At 48.7% G+C, this 14,019-nt stretch overlaps 1 protein-coding gene across 1 annotated transcript in view; it reads left to right on the forward strand.

Moving 5' to 3' along the window:
• Positions 1–11,631, forward strand: part of Kcnk13 (potassium two pore domain channel subfamily K member 13) — a 95,379-nt gene extending 83,748 nt beyond the window's left edge. The window contains exon 3 of the mRNA XM_042261037.2: positions 9,884–11,631. Within this exon, the coding sequence (XP_042116971.1) occupies positions 9,884–10,767 (884 nt within the window). The 3' untranslated portion in view covers positions 10,768–11,631. The remainder of the gene's footprint in view (positions 1–9,883) is intronic.
• The last annotated feature ends 2,388 nt before the right edge of the window (positions 11,632–14,019 follow it).

Genomic DNA, 14,019 nt, shown 5'->3' on the forward strand with positions numbered 1-14,019 from the left:
AGCTAAGGGCTCTCTCTGCCTATGTAATCCGTCATCACAGCTCATCCTCCTCATGACACTATTTTACCTCCAAGAGCTGAAATGACAGTCAAGAGGCCTTCCTCTGAGGGACTCAAAGAGGGTCAATGCTCATGAACCAACAGTCCACAGAACAGAGGAGGAAATTCTTTGGTTGTTGTTGTTTTGTTTTCCTTTCTTTCTTTCTTTCTTTCTTTCTTTCTTTCTTTCTTTCTTTCTTTCTTTCTTTCTTTCTTTCTTTCTTTTCGAGACAAGGTTTCTCTGTGTAGTTTTGGTGCCTGTCTTGGATCTCACTCTGTAGACCAGGCTGGCCTCGAACTCACAGAGATCCACCTGCCTCTGCCTCCTGAGTGCTGTGATTAAGGTGTGCCGCCTGACCTCAGAGGAGGAAATTCCTTAAGTCGGCTCCTCTTCTCTGAATGATCAACTTCAGTTATATGATTTGGAAAGCCCCATGACCAAATCAGCCAGCTCTCTGTCTTAGAAGGGCAAGTCCCAGACGGTGATTCTTCAACCCCAAGGCTGTCCTTATTGTCCAAGCAAGCAACTGGGCTCAGGCCCAAATGTGTGACATGATAGGAAGAGTGGGGACCTGCGTTGAGACAAGCCACTATTAATCTAGAGTACAACCCACATTGACCACCATGGAGCACAAACCCACAGGTGGACACCCACCTGGAAACCCACTTTAGAACCAGTGCCCACCTCAGTCCTTGGTCACACACGTCTGTGTCTCTTCTCCCTTCTCATCTCCTATAAGCTAAAACCTCATTCTGCATCGCAGATCCGGACCTGCTCCTGAAGAAGGTCCGCACTGCAGAGAGGGTGGGTGGGCAGGTAGAGTGGTCTAGATGGCTTGAAGGCGTCCCCCAGTGGTTTGTGTGTTAAGACTTGGTCCCTAGTATCGCAATGTGGAGGATTTGTAATGAGAAGCAGCAGAATGTGCTGCCCTCCGGAAGGAATCGGTTTATTTCTCGTGAGACCCTGGGTAGTTCTCCTGAGAGAGTTACCATTTAAAAAAAAAAAAAAAAAAAAGCAAGATCACGGCCTTAATCCCAGCACTCAGGAGGCAGAGGCAGGCAGATCTCTGAGTTCAAGGCCAGCCTGGTCTACAAAGTGAGTTCCAAGACAGCCAGGGCTCCACTGAGAAACTGTCTCCAAGCAGGGAAGGGGGGGTGGGAGGCAGGGAGGGGAGGGATGGTAGAAGATGGCCACCATCCTCGCTTCTGTTTTTGTTTCCTGTCTTGCCACATGATCACTCCCTCTCTCTTATACTTGCTCTCTCAATAATAACATCTGCCATGACATGATGCAGGCAGGAGAGCCCTCAGCAAAGTTGGTTCCAAGCTGTTCAAAGGTTCTTCCTCCGGAATTGTGAGCTAAATAAATGTCTTATCATTATGAAATGCCCAGCCTCAGGTATTTTGTTACAGTAACAGAAAACAGCTGGGAAGTAGAACTTCCTTCTATTTGTTCCCTTCCTCATAGGTAACACAGGAAGTAGGAAGTGTCCCAGTTGTTTGGAAATCATTTCAGTTCAAAGAAGAAAGGACGAGCTACTATCATATCTGCCATGAGGCATGCAGTTAACCCAACATTTCTGAAGATTGTTTTGATATAGCATATATTCTGCCATATATTAATATAGCAAAGAAGTCAGGGCTACAACGATCTCCGGGAACTTTTTTCATTGAGTTTTAGTGAGAATGTTGGGGAGCTGCCCTAATTTAGACTCTTCCTGACTCTTTTCGCCTTCCCTAAATCAACCCTGTCTCCCTCCAGAGCCGTGACCCTAGCCAGTGGATGCTTCCACCCACCTCCCAGGTGAGGTCTATTACCCTCACCGCAGAACTACTCTAAGTCATTTGACATACAGCTGTTCTGCCCTCCCTCCCCCTGGTTCCTGAATTGGAATGGGAGACTTGGGTAGCTCACTCCTCAACAAGCTCCTCAGGGAACGTGCAGGCCTGTTGCAGCTCAGAAGCTCTGCCCTGTGTGATCTTCAGTTCATTCTGCTTTATCTCTCTGGATTAGCCAGGGTTCTCCAGAGAGACGGACTGACAGAATAAATACATTTTGCAAAGCGTTCTTAGATGGGTTTGCAGGATATTGGCTGGGTAGTTCCGCGCTGGCCATGTACATGCTGAAGAGACTGAGGATCCTGGGCGCTCCAGAAGTTTCCGTGGTTTTCACATGGGCCTGGTCAGAAGCTGGAGTCGAGTGTCAGCCAAGAGCAATGACAGCATCCATGGCAAGAGGACACCACCAGCAAGGAGTGAAGACAAGAGGCAGAGCTCTCTGGAAGGGCCCTGGCAGCCCCATGCAGCCCCAAGAGCATGTCCACTGAGTTATCGGTCAAGATTTTAACCGTCTTCCCGAGCTTCCGTCCTCCCTGAAGCCAGACCGCAGTATCAGTCGTTGGAGGTGACTCAGAAAACAGGTTGGCCTGACTTCATCAACTTCTTGTATTGTTTCTGGTACTTCATCTCTAAGATCAGGTCCAAAGCCAAGGGAAGACTTCCCAGAGGAAGCGCATTTTGGCTGGGAACACTGGACCTTGGATATGAAATCTCTGTCCTTAAGCATTTGCCTTAGGAGACTCCAGTCAAGGTCTTTACCCACCGGCCTTTGTGTTCTATGTCCAAAGAATTCTTCATGATAGAAGAAAACGTTAAGTGGGAATGCAGGGGCAAAGGACATCTTCAGAACAGCGCAAGCCTGGCACGGGGGCACCCTTCTTAAATATTCATTAGATGAAGAAACCAGCCGTACAAACTGTATCTACATAGCTGTTAAAATGTGTTTATCAGCCAGGCATAAGCACATGCGAAGGGATTCCATTAGCCTATGACGCACAGAGTTAGGGACAGGGCAGTCCAGGAATGGTAAGTCTGATGGCTGTAGAACATGATGTATGAACCGTTTTAAGTGGCTGTGCCATTTGGTCATTTCCCTATTGTATAACATTAAGGTGGCTGAGGGACACATAATTCAGACCTCCATTATTGTGACACAGTATTTGAAATAAGGAACTCTTAAAAGAAAAGATTTACCGTGAGTTCATGGCCAACCTGGTCTACAGAGCAACTTCCAGGACATCCAGAGCTACACAGAGGGACCCTATCTTGAAAATAAGAAAGAAAAGAAAAGGAGAAAGAGAGAGAGAGAGAGAGAGAGAGAGAGAGAGAGAGAGAGAGAGAGAGAGAGAGAGAGAGAGAGAGATTGATTTAGGGTAAACACAGTGGCTCAGTGGTAAAGGCACTTGCCACACAAACCTGATGACCAGAGTTCAATCCCCAGATTCCACTATGTATGAAAGGAAAGCGCTCCCAAAAGTTGTTCTCTGACACACACACACACACACACACACACTATCATCAATCAATCAATCATCATCATCATAATGATAATAATTGATAAAAAAAATATTTCTTTTGGCTCATGGTTTTAGAAATTTCAGTTCATGGTCTCTTGGCCTGATGCCTTGAGGCCTGTGGTAAGCCAAGAACATCATCACTGCCAGAGTACACGGCACCTCATGGCAGCTGAAAAGCAGAGAGAGGGGAAAGGGGACAGAGGAGAGAGGAAGACGGTGACAGAAGAAGAGAGAGGAGTCCCGGGACCAGGCTCCCAGGGACGCAGTTTCCTCCCTATCCGGCCCCTGTCTTAACGCTTCCACCTCTACCCAGTACCAGAGGAGGGCAGCCAAGCTGTCAACACATGGCCTTTGAGGGACTTCAGATGCTAAAAGCATACCGTGGCGGACATGCAGGGGCCTTAGTCTCACGTCTGATACTGGGGGGGCGGTGGTGTTATAGTTAATTGATGTCATTATGGACATATGACAGCTAGTACATTTTCCTAATTTGCTCCCAGGCAATTTGTATCAATTTCTCTGTGCCTTTGAAGAATGTGTGAATTGCCAAAAGTGGGCGGGGGGGGGGGGCACTCTCATAATATACAAGAGACATTCCCTCCTTTAATTGTTTCTAGAAATGTTCTCTTTAGGAAACATTTACCTAAGAAATGATGGTGGACAGAGACGGTTAACAATGAAAAGAAACAGAAGAGTTGAGTGTGCCATAGAGAGGTGTTTCAGAAAGCTGAACGCAGATCAGGCTTATTTGATGTTTAGGAATTAGGGGAGATTTTATTAGGTGTGGTAATAGGACATTGATTATGGTAGATGAATGAGGTCCTTGGCAGTCAGAAGTGTTCTTTGTTAATGAGTGAAGTAGAGGGCTGTATGGTATTTGCTCTATAATACTCCAGCAAAGGGTCTTGAGATACAGCTCCTTGGTAGAACACTTGCCTAGCAAAGCCTTGTAACCAATCCACAGTAATATTATACTTATGAGTATATAGTCTTGTCTTGGTTTCTTTGTGTGGTTGTTGTTTTTGTTGACCTAACAAAGCCAACTCAATGGGGAAGGAGTTTGTTTCAGCTCACAGCTCAAGGGTACAGTCTATCACAGCAGGGAAGTCGAATATGCTTGAAGGACAGGAGCTAGTCACAAACGGGAATTGGAGAGCAATGAATGGTTATGTTCAGCTCATTTTCTGCATCTTACGTGGTCCAGAATGCAAGCCTAGGGAATGGGGCCACCCACCTCAATTAACCTCACGAGGATAATCCCCACAAGCATATTCAGAGGCCCATCCCAGGTGGCTGTAGATTGCATCATGTCAGCAGTTAGGTGACCATCACAATGTTCCATCAAGTAAAGGGAAAGGCTAGGCTAGGCTAAGCATAGAGTTGGTGCTACAGTTTGGATCTGGACTGCTCACCAAAGTCCATGTGCTAACTTCTGAGTCCCTAGCCTAGAAGAACTGTTGGAACCTTTAGAGGCAGGGTTTACTGGGAGGAAGTTAGGATACTTGTGGAGGGAATACCCTTTTCTAATTATGGATATGTATGGGTGGGGATGTGCACTTGAGTGCAGGTGTCCCAGAGGCTAATAGGGTCAGAGGTAGAAGGAGAGAACCTAGTCCACTAAGTTGTCCCCTAACCTCCACACATGTTCATGTACCTACCCATATATGTCATACACACATTCATATAATAATAATAATAATAATAATAATAATAATAATAATAATAATAAATTTTAATTTTAAAACCAAAAAATAAAGTATACAACTATGAGTACTTGCTTCATGTCCTTCCCTCAGGCCCACTGATGGTTTGTCCACTTGACAGCTTAGTCGGGTGGGAAACACGGGCCTGGAAGACAATGCGATCTAAGTTCTAAATCTGGCCTTACAGCTTTGGGCAGTTACTTCACTTCCACGCTCTTTTTCTTCTGTCAAATGGGACAGTAGACCAGTGATGCCCAGTTCTCCCAGTGCTTAGCCTGGTATTTATCACTATAAATAATGTGTTCCAGGGATATTCTCTTTCAATCATGTATATGTATGCGGGGGGGGGGGGGGGGGGGAGGGGGGCAGGGCTTATAAAAAAAGAGGTTTATTCGGCTCATAGTTCTAGAGGTCCAAGTTTGAGGGGCCACAATTGGTGGTGCCATGTTACTAGCAGAGCCCTAAGATGGCACGGGACAAGAAGGGTGCTGTGGGACTCATTTGGGCTCTCTCCTTAGAGCCACCTGCGTTCAATTCAGGGACTCAGTTCAGGTGACCTTACCTTGCTCTAACCACACCCCAAAAACCACACCCCAAAAACCCCACTTCTAAGTATCATGGTCACATTGGGTGTCCATCCTTTTCATAACTCACAGTGGAGACTAAACCTCAACATGAGACTCTCCAGGGTCATATTTATTCCATGTAAACCCAAGGCACTCATACGCGAGGAGTCAGCCTAGCATGATGAAGGCCTTGGTTGCAGGGCCTGTAGCCTTGTCCTCTGTCGAGAAGGACCCTGAGGGCCCTCGTTCACTGTCAGTGGCATCCTTTTGGTTTAGCATTGAGGTAGGCATTGACAACCTTTCTTCCAGATGATCAAATTGTCTACAACTCAGGCTAGTAGGTAAAAGCTGGGCAGGGCAGCATGACCCCCTGAATGTAGGGTTTCTTACAGGAGCATGGGCAGCTTATCAGTGGCTATACCAGTAAAGAAAACGCCTCTCTTCTTTCCCCAGCCACCATTAACTGTATTGATTTGGGGAGGGATGGCATCTCATGAGCCTTTCCCCACTCTGTGACAGATGTTGATGGGCCTCGTCTTGTGCAGGTCTTGTACTGAGAACCATGATGGCTGAGTTCAAGAACAAAAGGACCACATCTTTCCGTGTGTGTGTGTGTGTGTGTGTGTGTGTGTGTGTGTTTGTGTGTGTGCTCACATCAACCTTGGGTGTTGTTCCTCAGGGCTATCCACCATTGTTTTTTAGACAGGGTTTCTAACTGACCTGGAAATCACAAGTAGGCTAGCTGGCCGGGCAAGGATGCCGCCGCCGCCGGGATCCACGTATGTCCACCTCCTCAGGGCTGGATTGCGGTCACATAGCACACCTGGCTTTTCAGTACATGGGTTCTGGGGTTGAGCTCAGGCCCTGCACTTTACCAACTGCGCTATTCCGCAAGCCCTCGGTGCTAGGCTGTCCAGGATGCCCCCGCTCTTACCATTTTCTGTTACTTTGGCTGATTGAAGGGATGGCTGCAATCCAGTAAGCCCAGCAGGTGACCAAAAGTCACGATGATTCCTTCTTTAATTGGGAAGTCCTATAAAACCACATCAACAGATGGAATCCAGAAACTTTCAATCCTTGGAACATGTCACCAAATCACTAAAAGCCTTGTTCATTAGGGGAAAAAGTCAATTCCTCAAGCTTTTCAGTGCCATCACTGTACTCAAAGGTGCCTAGGTCACTCCGCCCAGAGTGAGGCTTCATCAAACCCCGGTGACGAGAGAAACCCTCTCTGCTTGCATTTACCCCTTGAGGCATTGTGGTTTCTCTTGTAAATCGTTCATTTGTCCTAGCCTTGATGTGGGCTCTCTGAGGTCAAGGATCACCATTTCCCCTAGATCAACTGTGCCTGCTTGCAGGAGACCATTACATGGAGCTTGGTGACAGTTGACTTCCCTAGAGGAGAGGCTGGAGAGGGTGAGTGAACCTCACCTGAGATACCAGTGATTCCTCCCAGCCACTTGTATGCAATTCTGCCCGAGTTGCCTATGGCCCTGGAGTCTCAGGAGGTGCTCCAGTATCTAGGCTGGAGATGGTTAACTGAGGACTCCATGGAGGTGGCTATGGCGAAGCCATCACCCATGCTGGGCGAAGACTTTCCACTGTGGTAGTCACCCATGCTGGTGTAAGCAACCCCTCACTCTGTGTGCTGTAAGTAAGCCCAGTAAGCTCTCTGATTCCCCGGGGTGACGTTCAGTGGAATCATACTCCGGTTTGTCATGGAGACCTTATGAGCAGATCATATTTTGATTTGTCACTGGGACTTTGTAAGCAAGGATTAGACATTGTTTACAGCTCTTCAGGAAAGTAATTCTCACAAGGAGCTTGTCTGGGTCATCTTGGATGGCTGTCTTAATTCATCCTGGATGCTGTAACAAATGCCCTAGGCCTGCTTACAAACAGAGAAATGTATTGCTCCCAGTTCTGGAAGTTCAAGGTCAAGACTCTTATAGAATCCTTGCCATGTTCTCACATGGCGGAAAGGGTGACCTTCTCTTGGGTGTCTTTTGTTGTAATTGCTGTTGTCTAGGCCAGGCTGCCTTTGAATTCCCTGTGTAGTCTAAGATAACCTTAAATTTTGGGTCCTCCTGGCTCCATCTCCCACATGCTGGGTTACAGGCACCTGTTACCACACCCAGCTTATCAGACAGGCACTCTACCAACTGGTTCACATCTGCAACCCCCAAGGTATCATTTATAAGAACACAGATGCCACCCATGAAGGTCCCACCCCCATAAGCTAATCGCCTCCCAAAGGTCCATCTTCTAGAACTATCTATCACCTTGTGGGTGAAGATGAGCATGGGAATTGGGGACAATAAAACCATCCCTATCACAGCAGTGTTCCAAACACACAGTGCATGGGCTCAGCCGTCTGCTTCTTGTCTTCTATAGGGAGCAATCGCAAGCTCTCCTGGTTCAGGGAATCTGCTGAGTCCATCAGAGTAGCTCCAAGTTCCTTCAATAATCGAGAACTAATTGCCTGACACACTGGTGACCCAGTGGTGTTCTTTTGGACTGAACAGAACATGACGTTGTTTGAAACCTACTTGTTAAACTCAATGCACTTAACTCATCAAACTCAAGTCTACAACTCTAACCACCTCATCTGAGCTTGGGGATAAGAATTGCTATCCTAACCAGAGAGGGAACAACACATTTCTTTGCATAATGAAGGTGAGAAAGAATCTTCACTGCAAGGGGGCTGCAAGGACTTGGATTTTTAAAGCAAGAAGAGGTGATATTCTGATTTGGTTTTTCTCCACCATTAAGGGTCCTAGCCCTCAAAATCTCCATCCCATTTTTCCCTGCCCCTCACTCCTTCCTTACCCTTACTCCATCTATTCCTCTCTATCCTATTTTGCTAGAAGCAGAACTCAGTATCTTCCTTCATCATCTTGGTTTAAGGCCTTTAGCTTGCCCACTAGATACAACTGAGAACCACGCATGCTGAGAACCAGGACTTTAGCTGGATAATTGAATGGTTATGAATGTACAGATCAGGTGCCTGGGAAAGGTGGTTGACTTCATCTCAGGACACCACGAGGTCATAAGGCCCGAAACCCACACATCTAAAGATCTGATCTGACCATTTCCCAGGGGAACCTAGGACAGGCAGCCACGGGTTGGCCCATAGCAACAGAGAAGGGATTGGTTCGAGGAGGATTTACAAAGACAGGATGATGGCTGAGGCTTGGGATCCCAGTGATAGGACACAATGAGAAAGCTGAACTTGAAAGTGAAGGGTAATGTGTGAGGAGCAGAGTTTAGATTCTCAGAACTCATGAAAAAGCCCGGCAGGCCTAGTGACTGCCTGTGGTCCCAACACTCAGGAGGCAGAGACTGGGCACCTTCAGGGCAGGCTGAGGAGCTAAGCTGGCAGGAATCAGTGAGCTCCAGTTTCAGTGAAAGACTCTGCCTTAATAAGTGGAATGCAGTTGAGGAAGAATCCCACCATCAACTTCCGGTCCCCAAATGCACATGCACACACACATACACACTTACCACATACGTGTACATACAAACAAGAGAAGGAAGAAAGGCGACCACCATTACTACTTGCATGTACCCTCTGCTTGTACAATGCCTCTTTGGTTTCAAAGACCCTCTTGTAGTCTTCCCAGAACCCCAAGTCTTAAGGGGGTACCCCCCTCTCAGCAGCTGCCACAGAGTCCTATACCACTGCCAAGTCCAGTACAGAACACACAATATACCAATTGTCTTGCAGAACCAGAGATCCAAGGAGACAGGAGCTCTGGTTTTATCCCCAGTCCTGGGTTTGTGGGATGAATGGATTCGTATGAGTCTGCACAAGCCTTTGTTTTTGTAGGAGTCTTTGTATCGCTGAGCCAGGTCTGTTGATTCTGGGGGTGTGTATTCCATAGCTTCCGAGGGACATCCTGAAAAAGGAGGGGAGGAGGCTGAAACCTAGTCACATCCTCGTCACTAAGCCTTTTTCTTTTTCTGGCTGGATCCTCCACTCAGAGGAAGAGGAGCCTTTTCCTGCCTTGCACAATAGTGCCATATGGGCTTGCGGCGGGCCAACTCCATGTGCTGAACAACAGCTTTCCAATGGAGGTGGGGGTTCTCTGCTTTCCTAGAAAGGCTGGGGCTAAGGGGTTTTCAAACACTGTTTCTTCCAGTCCTTCCCCAGCCTCCAACCCCACTCTCGGGCAAGCCCCCGCCTCACTCTTTTCTCCTCTGCTCTTTTTCTTCGTCAGGGTTTGGGATGACGACACCAGCCACCATAGGAGGGAAGATCTTTCTCATCTTCTACGGTCTCGTTGGATGCGCAAGCACCATCCTCTTCTTCAATCTCTTCCTGGAGCGGCTGATCACCGTCATCGCCTACGTCATGAGATCCTGTCACCAGCAGCAGCTGCGGAGACGTGGGGTGACGACCCAGGACAACATGAAGGCCCCTGAAAAGGGCGAGGCGGATAGCCTGGCCGGCTGGAAGCCCTCTGTGTACTACGTCATGCTGATCCTATGCTTGGCGTCTGTGGCCATCTCTTGTGGAGCCTCGGCTCTGTATGCCACCATGGAAGGGTGGAGCTACTTTGACTCACTCTACTTTTGTTTTGTGGCGTTCAGCACCATTGGCTTTGGGGACCTGGTCAGCAGCCAGAATGCTCAGTATGAGAGCCAAGGACTCTACCGATTTGCCAACTTCTTTTTCATCCTCACGGGCGTCTGCTGCATCTACTCCTTGTTCAACGTCATCTCCATCCTAATCAAACAGACTGTGAACTGGATCCTGAGGAAACTGGAGAGTGGGTGCTTCCCACAATGCCAAAGGGGACTCCTGCGGTCCAGGAGGAATGTGGTGATGCCTGGCAACATTCGGAACAGGTGCAACATCTCCATAGAGACGGATGGGGTGATGGAAAGTGACACTGATGGGCGACGTCTCTCGGGGGAGATGATCTCCATGAAGGACACCAACAAGGTCTCACTGGCCATCCTGCAGAAGCAGTTGTCCGAGATGGCCAATGGTGGACCCCACCAGCCCAATGCATCCTCCAGGGATGATGAGTTCTCAGGGGGGGTGGGAGCCTTTGCAGTAATGAATAACAGGTTGGCAGAGACCAGTGGAGACAGGTAGGAACCAGAAGTTGCTGCCGGACGAAGAGACCCAGGAGCAAGTGGAGGATGAGACGCTGGCCTGCCCCCATGAGCTCGGCCTTGCCCCTGGTTGCTGCTATCTGCTTCTCAAGTCCAGCTTTTGAAATCTGACCTTGGCCTCAGGCAACACTAACCTCTCAAGGTTGGGGACTGGAGCCTCCTTGCCTGCCTTTTATTTAACTCTTGAAATCCGAGTTTGGCTGGAGAGATGGCTCAGAGGTTAAGAGTTTCATATTTGGAATGGCTGAGGTCCTCACCATCCTCCAGAGTTTTTTAATTGCCCGAGGGGAATGGGTTTCTCTCTAACTTTGATTCCCCACTGATGATGGTCCAGCCCTGATGATGAAAAGCCCTGAAGAGCCTAATTCTAGCCTGGAACTGTGGATGGCTGACCTCACCACTTCACCCAGCCCCTCAAGAAAAGGGAACGAACACTCCAGAATGTATCTGGGCCTTCTTTTTGCTGGGCTTCCTTCCAAGCATCGCTGTCATTGGTTCCACAGATGGGGAAAAGCGTCTCATCGACTCTTTATACCTGCTTCTCGGTTTGGGAGTCTTTTGTTTACTGTTTTCTTTTGTTTGTTTTGTTTCCTGTTTGGCTATGTATCTTTGGGCTCTTATGTGATAAGAAAACGGATTCATCTTCAAGCCTTTAAGCTGCAGCGGGGTGACGGCAGTGAGTCAGAGAGGAGAGCGACTCCGGTTGTAATCGAAGCCCGCAGCTTAATGTCTTCTCTCTGAATGGTTACACAAACATGTCATTTTGCAAGGGCTTGGAGCCTGTTGTAAGAGGCAACTGACTATTTATTAGAACTGAAAATTTAATAAATTTTCATTTTGTTAACTAAGAGGCCATGGGTAATCATTCTGGACAGTGGAAAGGAAGCTGGAAATGTGAGCCGCATCTGGGCTGGAGCAGTAGCATTCTAGGTCACATAATGAAGTGTGGCTTTCTTGTCTCCTCCATTGCAGGGCTGACTTCTGGGACTGTACCAAGGCCAGCGACGTGAACCTCCCAGGCCTTGAGAGCATCCCTCTTAGGAACGGAGGTTGCTAGCCTTCGTAGGTTCAAGAGAGAGCTTGTAAGGCCCTTCGGGCGCTTTGCCTCTGTTCCCGCCCAGCATGCCTTCAGCTCTAGACCATTTTCTCGACTCTTCCCTCAGGCCTGTTACCCTGTGGTCTCAGGGAGTTGTGCCACCCTAGAAGCCTGTTGGCCAAGAGAAAAGTGCTGTTCCCAGAAGGCATTGCAACTGGCTCAGGATCCTGTGTCAGGAGTCCAGGGTCTCCCCACCAATGATGCTTTCAGGCTTTGTCTAGAAGGTCCGGGGTTCTCTGTGACACGGGAATGAGCCCCGGCAACCCTGTTTCTCTTGTGAGCTTCATTCCATGTCACTTGCCTGAGCTGCAGCAGAACTCCATGCTTCTAGTCTTTTTCAAGACTAGGGTGGGTGCACACAGCACTTTCAGAAGCAGTTAGGTGGACCAGTAAAGAAGACAGCTGAAAACCAAACAGTCCAGGGGAGGGCGGAGCGGTGCCTGGAGCTGAGAGGACTCTTGGGTATCATCTCATCCCACCCCCTCCTGACTTTCACAGAGGAAGCAGCAGGTAATCAGGGAACAGTTCCTCATCTGAGTCTCAGGCCTGAATGGATGCAGTTGGGAGAAGGACTTGGGTTGCCTGGGCATGAACGTGGGTCTCTTGGCTTCTCTTCCACCCAGCTTTGAACTGTTCTCCCAGGCCTCTCTGTAGGCAGGGAGGCTTTTGCTTTTTCTTCCAGCCAGTACCTGCATCTCCCTTAAAGGGAAGCTGCCCAGAGCTGCTACCAAATCTTGGTAGGTACCTGTCACCAGAAAGCAAGCTGTCCCTGAGCTCAGTGCCACCAGCAGCTGGGTGCTGCTTCTAAGCAGTTTATTGGGGTCCATATTCCTGATAAAAGAGCAAGCATAGAGCAGGTCCTTGCTTCTCTGTGTTGGTCTCTAGAGACCATGGCAGTGTGCCACGAGGCCAATTGTAATCAAGGCTCATCTTCCAAGAGGGTCAGCTTCAAAAGAAGAATCCTGTAAGTGGGGTCCGACATTGGCATAAACTTTTCAGCTGTGTTGGTTTACTTGTTGAGACAAGGTCTCACTATGTGGCCCCAGCTGGCCTAGAACTCATGATCTTCCAGTCTCGGCCTCTCAGATGCCAGGATTACAGGAGTGAGCCACCACCATGCCTAAGTAAGATATCAAATTTTAGAAAATTGAACTTGGGCTTCCTAAAAATCCCCTGTGGGTCTCAGAGAATGAGCTTGTTTTTCCCTGGGCTGAGAGTTCCTGATGGGAACATTGGAGAGTCAGTGTTAGGAGAAAACTGGCTAGGGAAGAGGAGGGAGGGAGGGAGGGAAGGAGGGAGGGAAGGAGGGAGGGAGGGAGGGAGGGAGGGAGGGAGGGAGGGAGGGAAGGAGGGAGGGAGGGAGGGAGGGAGGGAAGGAGGGAGGGAGGGAGGGAGGGAAGGAGGGAAGGAGGGAGGGAGGGAGGGAGGGAGGGAGAGGAGTTTAAAAAAACTTGAAAAATTAGGAATCCTCGTTTAATGAAGTCTCTTATAGTTACTCATAGACATAAACTGGTCAATGGGACATTTCAGATAGCAACCATCAAAGCCAGAGTCCACGGGGCTCCTGATAGAGGGGAAGGTACACACAGGGCAAGGGAGTGACTGGGTGTGCCTTTCCCAGGGGACAACAGCCACAGTTTTCTTTACAGCCATCTCCTCTTGTCCCCTCTGTTCCCACCTGGCATGCTTTCAGCTCTCCGTGACCGTTTTCTCAGTTCTTCCCTCAGGCCTGTTACCCTGTGGTCTCAGGGAGTTGTGCCACCCTAGAAGCCTGTTGGCCAAGAGAAAAGTGCTGTTCCCAGAAGGCATTGCAACTGGCTCAGGATCCTGTGTCAGGAGTCCAGGGTCTCCCCACCAATGATGCTTTCAGGCTTTGTCTAGAAGGTCCGGGGTTCTCTGTGACACGGGAATGAGCCCCGGCAACCCTGTTTCTCTTGTGAGCTTCATTCCATGTCACTTGCCTGAGCTGCAGCAGAACTCCATGCTTCTAGTCTTTTTCAAGACTAGGGTGGGTGCACACAGCACTTTCAGAAGCAGTTAGGTGGACCAGTAAAGAAGACAGCTGAAAACCAAACAGTCCAGGGGAGGGCGGAGCGGTGCCTGGAGCTGAGAGGACTCTTGGGTATCATCTCATCC

This window comes from Peromyscus maniculatus, chromosome 14 (assembly GCF_049852395.1).
Source record: "Peromyscus maniculatus bairdii isolate BWxNUB_F1_BW_parent chromosome 14, HU_Pman_BW_mat_3.1, whole genome shotgun sequence".
Classification (NCBI taxonomy): domain Eukaryota; kingdom Metazoa; phylum Chordata; class Mammalia; order Rodentia; family Cricetidae; genus Peromyscus; species Peromyscus maniculatus.